Below are 22,561 nucleotides of genomic sequence, written 5' to 3' on the forward strand. Positions count from 1 at the left end.
CTCATAAAAGCACCTACTACTCATATTTAACAAATCCTAAGATTTTACCATAATGCTTCAATTTTTTTTCTATCCCTTAAAAAAAATGGAAAAAGATAAAAATATATAGGATATGAAAAGATGGCCAATTTGGGGAGTGTGTAAAAATGGACAGTCTTTGTCAACTCATGAGAGGAATGGTTCATCTAGTCCCTTACATAAATTCAAACTACAGATCCCAGGCAGCACTGCAGCAGTTCTGCTCGTGGGCTATTCTTTTCTCTTGTATAAACAGCCAATGAAAGGTAGAGTTTACAAAGGTCTAGGATGACATCTGGTGTGTTGACTGTGGCCAGACTTGAATCTAGTTATTGTCGTTTGGAACACGCAGCTGTAAACCAGACCTCATAAGGCTTTTCCTGTTAATTCGCAGTTCATTGTGCCTCTTGTTTCAGAGGGAAGAAAAGCTGATTTAGTAATCTAAATGGACGCGATACTGAATTACAGGTTGGAAGATACTGAAGATTACTACACGTTACTGGGATGTGATGAACTGTCTTCGGTAAGGCAGTGAATAATGCTGTTCTTTTTCACAACAGTATTTCAAGTTTTTATTTAAGGTTTTAATTTGGAACTTACGTTGCCTAAAAATCTAATCTTGTATTATTTTAAAGCACTTTTGGCTCAGAGAAAGTTAAGGACTTAAATATGTGCTGGGTCTTTACTTGAATAGTGCCCTTTTTCAGTTTTATGGAAGCTTCTGATTGAATATGTGTATTCTGTCACATGGTCATAGACTATTTCAAATATACTAAAAATACATATTTGAAATTTAATTGTAATTGCTATTGGTAGTTTTCATAGTATACATAAGCTATATCTTTATTATGGTAATTTACACTGTAATTGAGATGAGATGTAATTTTCTAGTAATTAGTGATTTTAAAATGTTTTATTAAAATATGTAGTCTTATGTGAGCAGTTAAATTATATAAGCCAAGAAACATCCTTTTATGTTAATGTTTCAAGTTGTGTGAGAGGAATTACTTCTTTAGAGTCTGGCTTCTGAAACAAAATGTGTGAAAACTCTGTAATTGTTCACTTGATCTATAATGGAACAACGTTTTTAAAGGTCCCCATAGATAATTATAAAAGTTGTAAAAGTTTTTTAAATTATGGAAAGCTCATTTATGATTCTACCTCCCAAGGGTAACACTATTAATGTTTGGTATATTAATCACCAGTCTTTTTCCTATATATGTATTTTTGAAGACAAGTTTGCTTTTTATCTGTTAACATTATAAGAAGGATTTCTCCAGGTTACTAAAGATTCTTCATATATATGTTAATGATTGCATATTTCATTTTACTATTGTACCACAATTGGTTATTCTCTTATTGTTAAACACTTCATTTATTTACAGTTTTTTAATGTTTTAAATATTGAGATGAATATGAAATATATTTCAATTATATTATTAAACATATTCATATTATTTTATATTTATATAACAGGTATTAAAATATTTATTTTATTTTATTACTAAAATATAGCTATTAATATTAAAATATTTTAAAGCAAATTATTTTTCTATTCATCTTTGTTTCATAAGGCTGGAGTTAAGTAATAAAATGTACTTCATTTTGTTTGGAGAATAGAATAATATTGGACACAAAGGATTATCTCTAATTTCGTCACCCTGTGGAAGTTATCTTAGGTACCTTGTAGTTAAACACACTTAGAGCAACTGAGAAAGCTTATTATGTGTTATTCATACTTTGGATTATACTCTTGCCAAATAATTTTTGAAGGAACTATTTGAATCAAAGGAACATAATTTAATTTGAAAAGTTTCATGATTTGGATTTATAAAAAATATTGTCATGCTAGGTTATAAAGTAAAGGTTGTAATATCCCCTTAATAAATCTCTTGACCCTTTAGTCAGTCTTTTGTAGTTATGTTATTGTCTTTTCAATCTTTCTACAAAGAAAGATTAGTCTTGAATAGACTAAAAAAAATGATCCTGTTGTTTATTATGTTTATAACAGTTTCATTTTGTGGTTATCAGTTATAGTCATACTCTCTGTGTATACCGTAGCATATATTAAAAGGAGAATAAAAGCATTGTCTTGACATTCCTTCTTCCGGATGTATTTTACTAATTCTGTCAGTGGCATAGCATGTGTAGGTAACAGTCATTTATTTAAAATGCAATGACCTGTCACAATTTTGCCAATTCTTTTTATATATATCTTCCCCCCTGCCCCGCCTTTTTTTTGTTTGTTTTGGCCACACCGCTTGGCTTGCAGGATCTTAGTTCCCTGACCAGGGATCAAACCCGTGCCCTCTGTAGTGTAAGGGCGGAGTCCTGACCACTGGACTGCCAGGGAATTCCCCTCTCCCCTCTTTTTATATGTATCCTTCTCACTGAAAAATATTTTAATGGCTTTTTTTGAGTATTACTATGACATTTCCTTTACTTAAATTGTGTTGCATGGGTTTTCTTTACTTCAAATATTCCTTGATCTGACGCTCTAAAAAATTAACCAGAACTGTTCCTATCCAAGAGCAATTTAGCAGTTATAATTTCAAAGCAGCTTGATATTTTGATTCCACTTACAACAATTGAGTTAGATACACACATAATTCTTTGCTTTAGTATACAGTTCTTACACTTTAAAGCCTGTGTTGGAAATTAGTTAAATGACATATATGAGGCCACGGGAGGATTTCCATGCTGTTGAGTAGGAAACAAATACCCCCTGTTCAAAAACATTTACTGAAATTTGAGCCCAAATCAGTTATCTTTTTCTCCCTATATCAGATTTTACATAGATGCATGCTATGAAATCTTCTGAAGTCCTTATTGATGCATATACCACACACTAGTGGTGTAAGGCATCCTCTTGGGTGTGGATCTTAATTGATTTTTTAATATCTGGTCAACATTTCAGTAGTAATAAGACTTTCTCATTTCAAGATTTCATGGACTTGAAAACTGAGCATAAACTCAATAAATAGAAACACCTATTTTTTTTTCTAGTTCTGTTTCTTATTGACTTCAGACCACCTGGGTTTAAATCTTAACCATTTATTGGCTATGTGACCTTGGGAAAATTATTTAACTTTTCTATGGCTGGGTTTCCTAATCTGCAAATGGGGATAGTAATAGTACTCACCTCATGGAGGTGTTGTTGGGATTAAATGAGACATGATACATAAGGTGCTTAGAATGGTGCCTGGCATATAGTAAGTTGTCGTGGTTTAGGGAGTTGTTTTGGCCTCACAGTAACATCGTACACTTGGAACTTCATAAATTCATTCTATTCTATTTTTTTTAAATCAATTAATTAATTTATTTTTGGCTGCGTTGGGTCTTCGTTGCTGCATGTGGGCTCTCTCTAGTTGCTGCAGGAGGGGGCTCCTCTTCCTTGTGGTGCACGAGCTTCTCATTGCAGTGGCTTCACTTGTTGTGGAGCACGGGCTCTAGGTGAGCAGGTTTCAGTAGTTGTAGCTCGCGGGCTCTAGAGCAAAGGCTCAGTAGTTGTGGCGCACGGGCTTAGTTGCTCCGCGGCATGTGGGATCTTCCAGGGCTCAAGCTTGTGTCCCCTGCATTGGCAGGCGGATTCTTAACCACTGCACCACCAGGGAAGTCCCCATTCTATTCTGTAATTCACATTATTTTTAAAATATTTTATTTTGAAATGATTTTTAATAGAATTTTTTGAAGAGCAATTTTAGGTTCATAGCAAAATGGAGGGCAAGATACAGAGGCTTCCCATATACCTGCCCCCTCCACTGATGCATAGCTTCTCCCATTATCCACATTCCCACCAGAGTTACAACTGATGAACCTACATTGACACATAATCATCACCCAAAGTCTATAGTTTACATTATGGTTCACTCTTGGGTTTGTACTTTCTGTGGGTTTGGACAAGTGTATAATGACATTTATCCACCTTATCATAGTGTATCATAGAGAGTAGTTTCTCTGCTCTAAAAATCCTCTGTGCTCCATCTATATTGGAATAATTTTTGGCTTACAGAAAAGTTGCAAACATAATAGAGTTCTTGTATACACTTCACCCAGCTTCCTTAATGTTAACATCATATTTAATTAGTACAATTATCAAAATCAGAAAATTAACATTGGTACAATAGTATTAACTCAACCAGTGGTCATCAAGCATTTTTTGTAAAGAACCAGACAGGGTCAGCACTAGGGTGAGGTAAGCAGAGTGCTTATGATGCAAAATTTAAGGAGGCACTAACTCTCAGGGTTTCTGCAAGTGCAGAGACCTGAGAGAGAGTGAGTACTTCCTTAAACCCAGGTGTCCTGCTTGTCTCATCTTTTTTTTTTTTTTTTTTTTTGCGTGTGCGGCAAGCAGGATCTTAGTTCCCTGACCAGGGATCGAACCCGTGTCCCCTGCATTGGGAACGCAGAGTCTTAACTGCTGGACCGCCACGGAAGTCCCTGTGTGTGTCATCTTGGTGCTGACCCTGAGATAACAAATATTTTAGATTTTGCAGGATTTATGGTCTCTGCCACAACCACTCAATTCGGCCATTGTGAGAAAGTAGCTATAGATAACATGTAAATGAATGACCATGGCTGTCTTCCGATAAAACTTTATTTTAAAAACAGGTGGGGGCTTCCCTGGTGGTGCAGTGGTTGAGAGTCCGCCTGCCGATGACGCAGGTTCGTGCCCCGGTCCGGGAAGATCCCACATGCCGCAGAGCGGCTGGGCTCGTGAGCCATGGCCGCTGAGCCTGCGCGACCGGAGCCTGTGCTCCGCAACGAGAGAGGCCGCGACAGTGAGAGGCCCGGGTACCTCAAAAACAAACAAACAAACAAAACAACAACAGGTGGTGGGTCAGATGTGGGCTGTGGGCCAGAGTTAGTCAACCCCTGATCTAAAGTATAGGGCTCCTTCCAATTTCATCAATTTTTCTACTAATGCCCTTTTTCTCCTCCAAGATCCAAGCCAGGATCCTTTATTGTACTTAGTTGTCTGGTTCCTTTATTTTCCTCCAAAATGACAATTTTTCATATCTTCCTTATCTTTCAAGACCTGGACACTTTGAAGAGTAGTGGTGAATTGTTTTGTAGAATGTCCTTCAATTTTGGTTTGCTTGATCTTTTCCCATGATTAGAGTGAGTTTAGGTGTTTTTGGAAAGAACACCCCAGAGGTGATGGTGTGCCTTTCTCAGTGCATCATTTCAGGGGTCCCTGATGTAGATATGTCTTATTAACCTTGAACATTTGGTTAAGATGTGTCTGTCAGCTTTCTTCTGCCAGGTTTTTGCAGTGTAGGCTTACTATTTTCCCTTTTGTAGTTAACAAATATATTGGTGACAGTTCTTTGAGACCACAGTGTTTCTCCTCAAACGTTCACCCACTGATTTTAGCATCCTTTAGGGAATCTTGCCTATAAGAGTTACTGTTATGGTGTTTGCCTAATGGTGACTTTCTATTTTCCTCATCCATTTACATTTATTACTTGGAATTCTTCTGTAAAGAAAAGCTACCCCTTCTCCCACATTTACTTACTTATTCAACTATTTTTGTCACTGTGGATTAATAGTTATTGTATTTTATGGATTTTAACCCAGTATTACCATTGTATATTTTATGGCTCAAATCACTTCTATAGCTCATGTTAATTAATTATCATTTCATTAGAATGATGTAAGATGATCTCTCATGAAATCTATTTCAGGGATATTACTAATGTCGGGCATTTTGTGGGAAAAATCCAGTTTCAAACTAAGTAAATCGAAATGATGGATGTTAACCCACTTGTTAAAATGGGTCTTGTCTTTTCTGCAACATATTCTGTAGCATATACATTTCCAGCACATGAATCAATGCATTCTTTTAATGAATAAATCACATTTTCAGAACGCTCCTATTACACTACAGTCATGTTATTTGAAGAATACCTGTCAGTCTGTAATCAAGTATTCATTCAACACTTGGCATTGGTCCAGTACTAGACGTGATGGGGGGAGAACAAAACAAAAAAGTGAGACATGGTGCGAGTGTGTAAGGAAATTGGCATCCAGTTGAAGAATCAAAGCTCATACACAGGAAACAATTCCAGGACAAATAAGTACTGTGCTGTGTGGTACTGTTTATAAGTGCAACAGGAATTAAGGAAAGAATATCTGACAAGACTTCAGAGAAGAGATGGGGCATGAAACAATCTTACTTGGTTAAAATTTAAATACATGGAGGGAGAGTCAGAGGGCATTTGTGTGGCCAGGGAAAAGCTGGAGAAGATCCGTTCAAGTGGGAATCAAATTAGTCCTTATTGCACACGAGTATTTCCTGGCACAGAGCAAAATACTGTGCTATTAGGATATGGAAAAGATAAGTTTTTAAGTTTTAAAATTTAATTTCTAAAATTAATATATGTTCAATAAAGAAATGAGGAGTATGAAGAGAGCACAGAGAAAAATGCTTAATGTTTGGGAGTATGACATAGGCATGCCAACTATGCATGCATATATGCTGTATTTATGTATTATGTAATAAGTACATGTGTATATGTATAAATATTTATATGTATATTTTTGTATGCGTTTGGAGTCAGACTGTCTGAGTTGAAATCCTGGCTTTGCCACTTAGTAGCTCTGTGACTTTGGGAAAATTACTTAACTTTCCTATGTCTTGGTTCCCTAATCTGCAAAATGGGAATAATAATAGCACCCACCTCATAGAGTTGCTGTGGGAATTAAATGAGATGCTATATATAAAGTACTTAGAAGAGTGCCTGGCACAGAGTAAGTCTCAATAAATCTTAGCTATTATTATCATTATCTTTATTTTACATATACGCATGTTACATAATTCCTTTTGAGAAAACATTAAAGTTTTATACCGTACATAATACTTTGTAGCTTACCTTTTCTCATAGAATGTATTATATAAAATTTCTCAGATTATTGTCTTCTACTAAAAGATGATTTTTTTAATGACTGCAAAATATCCCATCTTATAGCTATATTACAATTAACTTTAACAAATATCCTATTACTAGGCACATAGGTTTTTGTTTAAAATGTATAACTTTTTAATTTAATTAATTACTTAATGAATTTATTTTTGGCTGCATTGGGTCTTTGTTGCTGCATGCGGGCTTTCTCTAGCTGTGGCAAGCGGGGGCTACTCTTCGTTGCGGTGCACAGGCTTCTCACTGCGGTGGCTTCTCTTGTTGCAGAGCATGGGCTCTAGGTGCACAGGTTTCCGTATTTGTGGCACGTGGGCTCAGTAGTTGTGGCTCGCCGGCTCTAGAGTGCAGGCTCAGTAGCTGTGGTGCATGGGCTTAATTGCTCCACGGCATGTGGGATCTTCCCGGACCAGGGTTTGAATCTGTGTCCCCTGCATTGTCAGGTGGATTCTTTTTAAAAAATTTTTAAATTTTTTATTTTTGCGGTACGCGGGCCTCTCACTGCTGTGGCCTCTCCCGTTGTGGAGCACACACTCCGGACGCGCAGGTTCAGCAGCCATGGCTCACGGGCCCAGCCGCTCTGCGCCATGTGGGATCTTCCCAGACCGGGGCACGAACCCGTGTCCCCTGCATCGGCAGGCGGACTCTCAACCACCGTGCCACCAGGGAAGACCTGGCAGGTGGATTCTTAACCACTGCGTCACCAGGGAAGCCCTAAAGTGTATAAGTTTTAATTCATTGAACTTTCTTATAACTAAATCCATTTCCTACCTCTGATTATCCTCTTAGCCAGAATTGAAATTGTTGAACCAGAGTATGAAAAAAATTACAGGATTAAAAAAAATTTTTTTAATTTATTTTGTTGGCCATGCTATCTGTCTTGTGGGATCTTAGTTCCCCGACCAGGGATCGAACCTGGGCCCTCGGCAGTGAAAGCGTGTAATCCTAACCACTGGACTGCCAGGGAATTCTCAAGGATTTTTATATATGTGTATATCCCAATTGATTTCCAGAAAATCTACACCATTTACATCCTAACCAGGAAAGCATGAGAGAGTTCATTTCTTTGCACCCTCAGTGACACTGGTCATGATCATCCCGTGGATGTTTTGATTTATTTAATTATGAGTAAAGTTGAACCTTTTTTGTATGTTTATTGGCCAGTAGGGTAGGCAGCTTTCCATACCATTGGACATTGGGTCTGGAAAGCAAGATTCAGTGGACCTTGACATGGAGGGCCTCACTTGTCCATGGGCCACACTTAGCACCAGGCACGTGGGGTGGTGATGCCAGGAGATAAATAGAACAGGCCCAAGGCAAACTAAGCCTCTTTACTGGTTAGTTTACTCAGAACCAGCCGTACATAGGAGATTTGTGATAAACTTTGTGACAATAAAACTATGAAAAGTAATAAAAGACAGATATGGATTATTCTTTTTTTTTTTTTTTTTTTTTGCGGTACGCGGGCCTCTCACTGTTGTGGCCTCTCCCATTGCGGAGCACAGGCTCCAGACGTGCAGGCTCAGCAGCCATGGCTCACGGGCCCAGCCGCTCCGCGGCATGTGGGATCTTCCCGGACCAGGTCACGAACCCGTGTCCCCTGCATCGGCAGGCGGACTCTCAACCACTGCACCACCAGGGAAGCCCTGGATTATTCTTAATTTTTAAAGATGGGATAGGAATTAAAAAATAAAACAACAACAAAAACTCCAAACTTTCTACCTTTGATAGATAGGTATAGTTTTATCAATTTGTGTTATTAAATCCCCCCAAAATATATACATAAATATGTATATAAGTGTGTAAAAATGTGTCTTGAAGGCTTCTGTTATCTTAGGGGAAAAGGAGTAAAGGTTTTTTTAAAAAAATTCTATATTGATAGAAATTTTTTTCAAAGAGAGTTCGTGAGTATTCATAAATTACTTGTTAATTAAAAATGCTTACTACTAGGGCTTCCCTGGTGATGCAGTGGTTGAGACTCCGCCTGCCGATGCAGGTGACACGGGTTTGTGCCCCGGTCCGGGAAGATCCCACATGCCGCGGAGCGGCTGGGTCCATGAGCCATGGCCGCTGAGCCTGTGCGTCCGGAGCCTGTGCTCCGCAACAGGAGAGTCCACAACAGTGAGAGGCCCGCGTACCGCAAAAAAAAAAAAAAAAAAGCTTACTACTAGACTCTTTATAATATTTACAATTTCAAAACAAGTCCCAATCTCAATTTTCTTCATTCTATTAGCAGGTTATGGTGACTAAGGGGTAAAGGGAGCACCCAGGAAGAGGAAACATAATTAATTACAGTTCTTACTAGGAAATCTATCTCTTCCTGTTATTGCAAGTGTTTCCCAGTACATGCTTAACACGGAAAAGAGTAGAGATATCAGTCTGGGCTTTAAACATACTCATATATAATACAGCCTGTCTTTGATTGTAAAAGTGAAGATTTTTTTATGAGAATTGATTAAGGATGATGTGGAGCTGATAAAAATGTTTTTCCCATGAATCTTATGACAATACGGAGCTGAACTGCTTGAGAATTCATTTCTCAAACAAGAGGCAATTTGCTTTCATTAAATCATGTATAGTAAATATAGTACTTGATAATAGGTCCCTAAGTCTGAAGAATTCGGCCACATAAAACAGTGGCTACAATTATTGGGTTTGAATTCCATCTGCTTAGTTAACAAAAAATTCAGCTTTTATAGTAATAAGCTAAATGAGTTCAAGTTACTTAACCACTGACATTTAATAATAGCTACTATTATTGAGTTCTTACTGTGATTGGGCTTTGTGTTAAGTGCTCGACTTATTCATGAAACGTAAAGATGAGGAAACCTAGGCACATAGAAATTACACAACTTGCCTAAAGTCTCAGGGCAGAACTGGGATTTAAAACAAAGTAATCAGAATCCAAGAGCCACATAACCACTGTTGTATCCTGCTGTTGACATTGCAATCATAATTAATGAAGCCAAGTCTTGATAATTCATGATAATAAGGATTAGATGGGTGAGTGAAATCAAATAAAATCATAAATGGCCCTCAAACCTCATTTTAGTTTGGGTTGAAGTTTCTGTTTTCCCAATCAAAATCTCTAACCAATCTATTTATTGGTAACAAAATTATCAGGTTTATCCTTTTTTTTTAAATTATGAAACATTTTTCCTTCCAATTTTATTGAGATATAATTGACATATAGCACTGTATAAGTTTGAAGTATACAGCATAATGATTTGACTTACATACATCATGAAACGATTACAATAAATTTATTGAACATCCATCATCTACATAAATATGAAATTAAAGAAATAGAAATTTTTTTCCTTCTGATGAGAACTCTTAGGATTTACTTTCTTAACACCCTTCATATATAACATATAGTAGTGTTAATTATATTTATCATGTTGTACATTGCATCTCTAGTACTTATTTATTTTATAACTGGAAGTTTGTACATTTTGACTACATTTATCTAACCCCCTAATTCCCAAATGTGAAATTCTTAATAAAAAAGAAAAGGGCCAAAAGACAGACAGAAAGAACTTTATAATGGGTAATTTATAAACTGGATAGTCTTTTTTTAAATTGATTTTTAAAAATTTAATTAAATTTAATTTTTTTGGCCACACCACATGGCATGCAGGATCTTAGTTCCCCGACCAGGGATTGAACCCATGCCCCCTGCAAAGGAAGCTCAGAGTCTTAATCACTGGAATGCCAAGGAAGTCCCTGGATAGTCATCTTGAATAACGGTTGGTGGCTACGCATCCTTAGAAGAACTTGGATGTGTGAACACACCTTTCATATATCCTTAGGATAAACCTATCTGACCATTTTTGACATTTGAACTCATAGGTGTCTTGGGCCATCATCTAAATACAGTAACAAGTTAAATTGTCATCATAGACTACTATTTGAATAGGAACTTTTATTGGATACTTTCTGAATTTTGTTATTGAGAAAATAATTTCTTAGAGTAAAAAGTCAAAATACAAATATAGGGATCAAAATAAAAAGTTGGGTGATCATGGCTTTTGGGGGAAAAACTGACACCCAACTTCTTCCTTCATTCCATTCAAATTGGATTCCTTATTTTAAACATTGATTTTTGTTTTAGGCTGAACAAATCCTGGCAGAATTTAAGGTCAGGGCCCTGGAATGTCACCCCGACAAGCATCCTGAAAACTCCAAAGCTGGTAAGTATTTAATAATGGCTGTTTCTCATGAAAATGTATAGCATAGAGCTCTAAAAAGGCTTTAATAGTAACTTCATTTTCTTTTATCTGTTTACACTCAACGTTATTCTTTCATTCAATGACAAAGAATGTTTTTGCACTATCAGATAGAAGGTGAGGAGGGAATTGGGTAGGGTCTTTTTTCTAACAGTAGTCATTTGATATTCATTTATCTTTCTGCTATAATGTTCTGCTTCATGGTTTAAAATTTGTCCAGTTTATGCTTTATTTCACCAGTTCTCAAATGTTAACATGACTTAAATATGTTTGTAACCAGGTGGTTGTCTTGATGAGAACCTTGCTGTGTTTTCTTCATTTTGAAGACCTGAATAGGTCCATATATATTATATAATAATATATTCGTACATTTGTTCTTTATCATATTTTACATTTCATGATCATAAATTTATACATAAATGCTTTTGTGTATCTCAGCTTGAAAAAATACAAGCAAACCAATAATCCTTCCTTAACCTGTCACCCTCCTGCTCCTTCCCAATCTCTTGCCTTCCCTTTAGAGCCAAAGTTCCTGAAAAAGAAGTCCACAGTTGGTATCTCTACTTCCCTTTTGCCCTTTTCAATTTATCCCAGTCTGACTTCCTCCTCACCTTTCTAGGAAACAGTTCTTGTAATAGTCACCAAGGACTTCCTGGCTGCCAAATTCAATGGTCCACATTGTAGTCCTTACCTTCCCTGAGCTTGCATCAGAATTTGGCACTATTGACCATGCTCACCTTCTTTTTTTTTTTTTCTTTTTTGTGGTACGCGGGCCTCTCACTGTTGTGGCCTCTCCCGTTGAGGAGCACAAGCTCCGAACGCGCAGGCTCAGCGGCCATGGCTCACGGGCCCAGCCTTTCTGCGGCACGTGGGATCTTCCTGAACCGGGGCACGAATCCGTGTCCCCTCCATCAGCAGGCGGACTCTCAACCCCTGCCCCACTAGGGAAGCCCCATGCTCACCTTCTTGACACTCCTTTTTCTTAGCTACCAGGATACATACCCCTTATGCTTTTCCTCCTACTTCTTGGGCTGCTCTTTCTGTCTCCTTTGTGACTTCCTTCCCTTCTGTCCCTAGGTTCCCTTCTAAACCCTCTTCTGGGTTTACTCCCCATTTTTTCTCTGGAGTTTTGTCCAAGTCTGTGGTTTCAATCATCAGCTATTTGTTGATGGCTCTCCAATCTATCCTTAACTCAGTTCTCATTCCTCAGTTTCAGACTGTAGCTTCAACTGCTTCTTGTAAATCTCCTTTTGGAGACAATTCAAAGTCACTCTGTCAAAAACTGGACTCGTTATTCATCCTCCTCTCACCTCTTAAAATCATGCTCATTTTTCTCTGTTTCCCCGTCTCAATAAATGGCACCACCATTCATTCAGTTGGTCAGGCAAAAACCTGTCTCTTTCCTCTGCCTCACATCTACTTCTGATTGACTACCAAATGCTGGTGATTTGCCTTCCGCATCTCTCTCCTGTAGGTCCTCTTCCCTCCATCCTTAGAGCCACTGCAGTAGGTAAGCCACTATCATGTCATGCCTGAATCCTTACAGGACTCCTTTAATTGCTTCACACTGCAAATAGTGGTCTTTCTTTCTAGTTATGGAAAGAAATAAAAGATTTACTATGTATAAAACAGTACAAAGAATACTATAACAAATGTCCATGTATGTATCACACAGCTTAAAACTTTAGCAGTGCAGTTGAAATCTCCTGTGTATTCATACCCTGATTTTACCCTCAGGGTAGGTCGTACTATCTTAAGTTTGATGACTATGTTTACTATATGTGTATACTATAGGTATGTGTATAGTATGTGTATACATATGATTTTTCTATAAGGAAAATATGATTAAGACCTGTCCATAACTCCATATTTCACAAATGGCAAGACCCAACCCCTCTTAAAAAAATTTTTCCCTTATTGTAAATCTCTGAATTAATTTTCTCTAGAAATCATTGATCCCTTTGATTTCTATAAACAAGTCATTTTCCAATGTATGAAGTCATCTTTTGTTAGATACCTAACTATTATTTCTGCTCATTTGACCCTCCTCCTTTTTCTTGGCCACGACACATGGCTTTCAGGATCTTAGTTCCCTGACTAGAGATTGAAGCTGGGCCCCCTGCAGTGGAAGCATGGAATCCTAATCACTGGACCACCAGGGAAGTCCCTCCCCTTTTTTATTAAGGCAATGTGAACAAATCATAAGTGTAAACCTGATAAATGTTTGTCCACATATAACCAGTTTAACCACTGCCCAGATGAAGATGTAGAACATTTCCACCACCCCAGGGAAAGTCCCTTTTCATGCCCTGTTCAATGTCAGCACCTTCTCCCATTTTTGGATCTTTATCACCATTGATTAGTTTTGCCTAGCTTTGAATTTCATGTAAATGGAATCATACAGTATGTATTCTTCTGCATGTAGCTTCTTTCGCTTTACCTTATGTCTGTGATATTTACCCATATTGTACGTGTAGCGATAGTTCATTCTTTGCCATTGCTGGCTGGGCCTTTAGGTACAAGCCCCTTCATGCTGTGCTCCCCCACTTATCTCTCTGTCCTCATTTCCTCTCCACCACCATGCTTACAACCCCATGTTTCAGCCACTCACAACTACCTTGGTTCCTTGATGTGCCCTGCTCTCCACTCTTTAGACCTTTATACCTATTGCTTTCTCTGCCTGGAACATCCCCGAGGCCTGCCCACCTCCCTGCCCTGTTTTTGATTAGTTGGGTCGTGCTGCTGAGTCAGGTCTCAGCTTAATCATCACTTCCTCTGGGATTTATGTGTGCCCCAGCTACCCGGAGCACCCTACATATACGTCAGGTGGCCAACTGTGTATCATATTGTCCTCTTGTTGACAATTTGCTTATTAGTCATACTGGAAGCTCAGTGAGCCTGGTTTCCTGCTTATCTCATTCAAAGTGGTATGCCTTGCACCTAGCACAGCACCTGCATTGGAGGACAGCTACTTTGTGCATATAATTTCTTGAATGAGTGAAAGAATGAATTCTTGAACATTTCAGTAGGAGACAAATGAATTACCTCTCTAAACTAGAGTTAATATTAAGATAGATGCCCTAGCAAAAAGTATAAAAAGGTATAAAAATTTGATAAACACTTAAAAAAACCCACCACCACAGATTATTCTTTAACTGGGTTCCTCTCCAGTGAAGCATGGCTTTGAGTTGTTTTTCTGTCCACAGCAAACAATTTCTATTCAGGATGCATGATGAATCATTGTGCAATCACTGCCATTCTAGTTGCCATAGTGTTGAGTTTTCATGTACGGACTACCACAAGGCTTCTTGTTCAGAGAGACACTGGACTGTGTAAATATTGTTTAAAATGAAAAGGTACACAGACATCAATATCTTCCCTTGTAAGGCTTGCAGTAGATGATTCAACCTTTGGGTAGAAATTGCTTTGAAATCTGTTTAAACATCTATTTACTTAATTTGGATTAATATGGCTTTCTGGAAATTTAAGTGGTTCTTTTCACACTTGGAGAAGGGTTAAGGTTACTGATAAAAATATTTTAAAATGTGAAACAAAAATTCACCTTAATGCTGATTTTAGCTTGACTGAGATCCAGAATATATTGGACAGATTTTGAAACATATTTCATTAAGGTGAAAGGTTAAGCCTTTAGAACAACTGCAGGTAGAAGAAATTAAACTTGTATATACACTTTTTTGGTTTGCTAAATGTACTCTCAACCGTTGCCACTGAAATGACTGATTTGGTAGCATGATGGAGTAGTAGATATGAACACAGGTTTGTCTGTCTGGATTGCTCCTAGCTCCTACTTATGAGCTAGTTGATTTTGGGCAACCTCTTTGAGCCTCAACATACTCCTAGGTAGAATGGGTAGACTAATAGCATATTATTACTTCATGTGTCTGCTGTGAGGATTAAATGATGTATCTTGAATGTAGGAAGAGCTCAATGAATGTTGGCAATTATGAGTCAGTGGACTTTCTTTTCTTGTTTTTATGCAGCATTCCAGGATAAAAATTTAACAAAATGGGATAGTTTTCTTTTTGTAAGTAAACATTAGATCGTTCTCACTCTCATTAAAAAAAATCTAAATCTAAGGCTTTTAGAGATCTTTGCTCTGCAGTTGTGGGTGATGTAGGCAGGACTGATTGTGCTATAGAAATTGTGTCACTGAGATCAAAAGCCTCTGGCTGGTACTCATGCCAGTCCTATGTGCACATAACAGTAATGGTTTCAGGCCAATGCTTTATTAAGTTCTCTTTGAGCCTGAAGAAAGGGATTTCAAACTAAATTAAGGACCCATGAAATGGTATTTTTGTTATTGATTTGCAGGCTTCAAAGACATTTGAATATTTGAAGAAGGGGAACTCTTTGTCTCTTACTGACTGAAATATTTCAATGTTTCAATGTTTTCCTACTTTAAAATCTCTTTATTGCTTTTTCCCCCTTGGAATAAAAATAATATACAGTGTTAAATAATGTTGAAAGTGAAAGTCTGCTCTTATCTCTTTTTGCTAGAGAACCACTATTAACAGTTGGTGTATTTTCCTCCAGATTGTTTTCAAAGCTTGTCCTGATATCATATTATTATTATTATTTCTCAAGTAATTGTAAGTGGACTTTAAATGTAAATTTAAATTTACATTTAAATTGTGGCTATATTAATAAACTATTAAAATTATTAATTTAATTATTATTAATAATAATTATTTATTATTATTTATAAATTATAATAAATAATTAAATAATTATTTATATAATAAAATAATTATATATATTTATAAATAAATTATTTATAATTTATTTATAAATAATAGAATAATTATATAATAATTATTTAATTATTATTAATAAAATAGTATTAAAAATAATATATTAATAAAAATTATACTATGAAATATGAATTAAAAGAACCTCTGTATTTTCAAAGTAGACCTAGGACTTAAATCAGAATGTCTTTTAAATGTTCCATCATCGTTTGCTTGTATAAGCTTATAAAATGAGATCTCTCTTCCCAGAACTGGTATATGTTTATCTTGTATGATTCATTTGATTAGCGGATATATTAAAGGACAAATATAAATCCAAACTCATTTTTATTAAATGTGGTGAAGGGTATGGAACAAGGAAAAGGCCACCTAACAGGAAAGGTAAGGTCTCTTTTGCTTTCTGCTTATCAACTGCTGTTGAGGGATTGATATTAGAATAATTCTTTCATTTCGGAAACTCTGGAAAATGAGGCCAACAATAATGTGCAAACAGAAGGTGAATCATAGATAAAAATGTAAACCTTTACAGCCTCTGCTCTAGTAGTAACTGAAATGTGCATCCATGGTGATAATTTAATGAGCTTTTTATCCTGTTGGAAAAAGTGACACCTCATTTATACATTGGGACATTTACACTGTTGTCAGCAGCAGGAAGGATCACTCACTGGAGCTAGCAGCTATTGCAAGATGTTTTTTATGTGTTTGTTTTCCTTAGCTTTTTGGGTTTTTTTGCGGTACGCGGGCCTCTCACTGCTGTGGCCTCTCCCGTTGTGGAGCACAGGCTCCGGACGCGCAGGCTCAGCAGCCATGGCTCACGGGCCTAGCCGCTCCGCGGCATGTGGGATCTTCCCGGACCGGGGCGAACCCGTGTCCCCTGCATCGGCAGGCAGACTCTCAACCACTGCGCCACCAGGGAAGCCCTTCCTTAGCTTTTAATAACCCCATCTTTAGTGTCTCCCCTTTAATCTATTAATTGCTACTACCTCCAGCAGTGATATTAAATATTTAATGACCTATTACGTACCTGTGTTGCCCAGCTTTGGACAGGTTCCTGGAGGTGCCCTGCCATGGTTGGCAGTATCTCTGGCTGCTGGAGGAACACTTGAAGTGGTGGTGTTTGGGGGATTAAAGCTCAGGAACAGCAGCTCTGTACCAACTGAGGTACAGAAGTATTTCAGTAGCTTCACAATTGGTATGGTGGTACCATCAGTATTGACTGTACATTTGCCCTAACATCTTCTGTATCGGAGGATATTGACTTCCCATGAGGTATTTTTAAGCACCATCAGGATAATTTAAATTATTTTTCCCATTGATACTATTAAAACGTGCCTAATTCACAAAATGTTTTAAGGGCATGTGTCATTTCTTTGGTGCTTAGAGCTCAGGGAATAGCATTATATGAATATCTTTATATTCACATCCAAATTGGAAGCATTCACTCATTCATTCATTGAACAAATACTTTTTGAGCACCTACGACACTGCTCTAGTACAAGGGATGCTGCAGAAACAAAACAAAGTCTCTGCCTTCATGGGGTTTGTATTCTCATGGAGGAGATAGATCATAAACAAATAACTATATATAATGTCAGGGGTAATATGAAGAAAAGTAAAGCAGGGCAAGGGAGATAAATGAATGGGGGCTGATGGAGTGGGCAGTTATTTTATGTAGCATGGTCAGAGAAAACTCCATCGACAAGATATCTGACCTGACATCTGGAGGAAGTAAGTCATGTGAGTGCTTGGGGTGAAAGTGTTCTTGGTAGAAAGGACAGCAAGTGCCAAGTCCTGCAGCAGGAGTGTGCCTGGTGTACTCAAGGAACATCAGGGAACCTACTAGGGCTGTAGCAAGGGAGATGGGAAAAATAGGAGGAATAGGAGGGGACTTCCCTGGTGGTCCAGTGGTTAAGAATCTGCCTTCCAACGCAGGGGACGCGGGTTAGATCCCTGGTTGGGGAACTAAGATCCCACATGCTGTGGGGCAACTAAGCCCACGTGCCACAACCACTGAGCCCGTGCGCCAAAACTAGAGAGCCTGAGTGCCACAACTACTGAGCCCATGTGCCACAATTAGAGAGAAGCCTGAGCACTGCAATGAAGAGCCCGTGTGCTGCAATGAAAGATCCTGCATGCTGCAACTAAGACCCGACACAGCCAAAAATAAATTAAAAAATAAATATTTAAAAAACTGAGGTCAGAGAAGGAAGAGAGGGGCAGAGGGCAGGCAGAGCATGTCAGACCTAGTAGCCATGGTAAGAATTTTCAATTTAATTCTAAGAGAAATGAAAAGTCAAAATGGAAGTAATTTTGAGCAGAGGAGTGACATGTGACTTTTTTTTTTCTTTTTTGGGCCATGCAGCTTGTGGGATCAGCTTGTGGGATCTTAGTTCCCCGACCAGGGATTGAACCCGCACCCCCCCACAGTGAAAGTAGAGTCCTAACCACTGGCCCACCAGGGAATTCCCTATGTGACTTATTTTTAAAAAGATCACTCTGACTGCTGTGTAGAACACAGACTGAGGCAAAGGTAGGGAGATCAGTTGAGAAGCTAGTATAATAATCCAGCCAAGAGAGGATGGTGGCTTGGACCAGAGTGATGGCAGTGGAGGCGGGGACAAGAGGTCAGATCTTGGATACATTTTAAAGTAGAGCCAACAGGATTTGCTAATGAATTAGAAATGAAATGTAAGAGAAAGAGAAGAGTCAAGGATGACTCCAAGTGTTTAGAAAACTAGGACAGTATGTCCTGACTCCCCATGCAGAACCAGTCTTGCTTCTATATTTCTCTTTATCACACTGTACTGAAATGATTTGCTTATATGTCTGCTTCCTTACTAGACTCTGAGTTTCTCAAGGGTACAACCTGGATCTAAGTGATGAATAAGGAAGATTTTTATTATCCCTGGAGATTAAGGAGAAAGTGGAGATTAGAGGGTCATATGTATTGCAGGAAAATGGAAGGGGCAGGAAGGCAGTCAAGTGTAGCCTTCCCAGATGGGGAGCCTGGCAGGCTTGGGTTTGAATTGTGGCTCCATCCCTTGTAGCTTAGGGACTTGGGGCAAGTTTTATGAACCTCCTTCAGCCTTAGACTATGTAAAATGTGAATAATACTAATAATATCCACCTCATAAAATTGTTGTGAACACAAAAGAAACTCTATATTCATTAGCAATCACTTCCCATTTCCCCCTGCCCAGCCCCTGGCAATCACGAATCTAATTACTGTATAGATTTGTCTATTCTGACTATTTCATATAAATGGCATCACACAGTAAGTGGCCTTTTGTGACTATCTATCTTCTTTCATTTAGCATAATGTTTTCAAGGTTCATCCATGTTGTAGCATGTACCACATTTTGTTTATCCACCTGTTGCTTGACAGACATTTGAGTTGTTTCCACTTTTTACCTAGTATGAATAAAGCTGCTATGGGCATTCATATACAAGTTTTTATATGTATGGACATATGGTTTCAGTTCTCTTGAGTATATACTTAGGGTTGAAATTCTTGGGTCAAATGGTAATTCTATGTTTAACATTTTGAGGAACTGCCAAACTGTAGTTCAAAGCAGGAACATTGTTTTACAATCCCACCTGTATGAGGCTTCCAATTTCTCCACATCCTCACCAACACTTGTTATTATCTATCTTTTTTTAAAAAATCAAAAAAAAATCATTCTGGTAGGTGTGAAGTGGTATCTCACTGTGGTTCCGATTTGTACTCCCCCAGTGACTAATGATGTTGAGCAGCTTCCCATGTGCTTATTGGCCATTTGTATATCTTTGGAGAAATGTCTATTCAAGTCCCTTGCCAATTTTTAAATGAAGGTATCGGTCTTCTTATTAAGTTGTAAGAGTTTTTTATACATTTTAGATACAACTCCTTCATCAGATCTATGATTTGCAAATATTTTCTCCCAGTCTATGGCTTGTCTTTTCACTTTCTTGATGGTGTTCTTTGAAGCACAAACATTTCGGTTTTGATGAAGTACAATTTTTCATTTTTTCTTTTGCTTCTGTGCTTGTGATTTTGGCATTATATCTAAGGAGCCATTGCCTAATCCAAGGTCATAAAGATTTACTTCTATATTTTTTTCTTATAACTTTAGCTCTTACATTTTGATTGTTTTGAGTTAATATTTTTATATGGGATTTAGCTTCATTTTTTAAAAAAATTATTTTTATTTTTGGCTGTGTTGGGTCTTTGTTGCTGTGTGCGGGCTTTCTTTAGTTGCAGCGAGTGGGTGCTACTCTTCGTAGCAGTGCGTGGGCTACTCATTGCGGTGGCTTCTCTTGTTGTGGAGCATGGGCTCTAGGCACGTGGGCTTCAGTAGTTGTGGCACGCAGGCTTCAGTAGTTGTGGCACATGGGCTTAGTTGCTCCACAGCATGTGGGATCTTCCTGGACCAGGGATTGAACCTGTGTCCCCTGCATTGGCAGGCAGATTCTTAACCAGTACCCCACCAGGGAAGCCCCAACTTCATTCTTTTGCATGTGGATATCCAGTTGTCCCAGCCTATTTGCAGAAAAGACTGCTCTTTCCCAATCGAATTGTCTTGGTAGAATTGTAAAAAAACCAATTGACTGTAAATGTGAGGGTTTATTTCTGGACTCTTAATATCCCATTTGTCTACATTTGTCCTTATGGCAATACCACCACACTGTTTTCATTACTATAGCTTTGTAGAAAGTTTTTGATTGGGAAGTGTGAGTTCTTCCACTTTTGTTCTTATTTTTCAAGCCTGTTTTGACTATTCTGGGTCCCTTGTATTTGCATATGGATTGTCAATTTCTGCAAAAAAAGGCAGCTGGGATTTTGATAGAGACTGGGTTGAATCTGTAGATCAGTTTGGGAAATATTATCATCTTAGCAATATTAGATCTTCTGATCCATGAACATGGATGTCTTTCCATTTATTTAGATATTTAATTTCTTTCAACAATGTTTTATAGTTTTCAGTGAACTTTTATTAACATTTCTTAAGTATTTTATTTTTTTGATGCTATTGTAAATGGAATTGTTTCCTTAATTTCATTTTCAGATTGTTCATTGCTAATGTATAGAAACACAATTGATTTTTGTATATTGGTCTTGTATCCTGCTCTATAGAAAGTTTTAACTTCACTGAGGAGCAGAAGACATATTGGAAGTGTTTCCAACAGGTCTTGAAAAGTTTCTATTATATGCCATCTGGTCAAATAGATCAGTGACAAAGCTACCATTTATCAACCACCTACCATGTTATTTCCTCCCAGGAAACCTGGGAGGAAACCTCCCAGGAGCTTCCCATTGCTCTTACAAGAAAAAACAGACCAGAATCCTTAGCATAACCTCTAAGGTCCTGGGTGACCGGGCCCTTGTCTACTCTACAGGCCCACCCCTCATTGTTCTTTCCCTGACCCGTGTCTTCCTGCCAAATTGGCATCCTCTACTTCCTCTAAATAAACATGCATTTTTTTTTGTCTTAGAGTCTTCATTTACACTGTTCCTCTAGCCTGCTTATCACCCTCTATCACACTACCACTAGAAAAGGTAGTTTTCTTCCTAGTAGACAAGATTGTAATTTTTCCAATGTTTATAAATGTCTATCCTGTGAGGTAGATTATGTCTATTGTTCACATCTGTGTCATCAGCACCTGGGAGAGCACCTGGCACATCACTGGAGCTCAGTAAAGGGAGTGGATAAACAGTGAGCCAGGTACATTACGTACAAAATCTCACTTGTCCTTATGATGCACTTTACAAATGAGGAAACTAAAGCTTCATGAAGTGAACTGGCCCAAGGTTACACAGCTGGTAAATAACAGAGACATATTTCAGTGAGATCAGTTTGATTGTATGGGAGTTTAAAAATAACTCCTCCAGGAAAGTAGTGCTCATTTTAAAATTTGTTTTCTAGTGGAGACTTTTCAGAAACTGCAGAAGGCAAAGGAGATTTTGACTAATGGAGCAAGTCGAGCCCGCTATGACCACTGGCGAAGGAGCCAGATGTCGATGCCATTCCAGCAGTGGGAAGCTTTGAGTGACTCGGTGAAAACGGTAGGTTTCTCTCTGGGGTTAACTGAATTTATGAAGCTCAGGTTGCCCCTGGATTAGACTCACATAGTAGCTTAAAGAGTCAGCAGACAAGAGGAGAGAGAAGACCAAGAGGTTGGTAGTATCTAGATATAACACTGTGCCCACAAAATCCTGTGAAGGGAAAGTCAGTACATCAGGGCCAGAAGAGCCTCTGACTACAGTTGTCAGTGTCTTTGGCTGTTTGATTCAGTACATGTATATGCTCCCCGTTATCATTTACTGTTTTATACATTCTGATAACTGTGCTTCTCAAGTTGCTGATATAATACTGCCGAATCTTGAACCATTGCAAATTCATATTCTCCATCTTTTCAGTTCATATGAGCCTGTTCTCGTCTCAAGGCTTAATAAAAATTCAATAAAAAATAGGACCTGGGCTTCCCTGGTGGCACAGTGGTTGGGAGTCCGCCTGCCGATGAAGGGGACGCGGGTTCGTGCCCCGGTCTGGGAAGATCCCACATGCCGCGGAGTGGCTGGGCCCATGAGCCACGGCCACTGGGCCTGCGCGTCCGGAGCCTGTGCTACGCAACGGGAGAGGCCACA

General features: G+C 38.3%; 1 protein-coding gene across 1 annotated transcript in view; it reads left to right on the forward strand.

Annotated features, from left to right (window-relative positions):
• Nucleotides 1-291: 291 nt before the first annotated feature.
• DNAJC12 (DnaJ heat shock protein family (Hsp40) member C12) overlaps nt 292-22,561 on the forward strand; it is a 43,006-nt gene continuing 20,736 nt past the window's right edge. Inside the window, exons 1-3 of the mRNA XM_081248723.1 lie at nt 292-541; nt 11,053-11,131; nt 21,840-21,979. Of these exons, the coding sequence (XP_081104849.1) occupies nt 464-541; nt 11,053-11,131; nt 21,840-21,979 (297 nt within the window). The 5' untranslated portion in view covers nt 292-463. The remainder of the gene's footprint in view (nt 542-11,052; nt 11,132-21,839; nt 21,980-22,561) is intronic.

The sequence above is a fragment of the Mesoplodon bidens genome (assembly GCF_964165515.1).
Source record: "Mesoplodon bidens genome assembly, chromosome: 1".
Classification (NCBI taxonomy): domain Eukaryota; kingdom Metazoa; phylum Chordata; class Mammalia; order Artiodactyla; family Ziphiidae; genus Mesoplodon; species Mesoplodon bidens.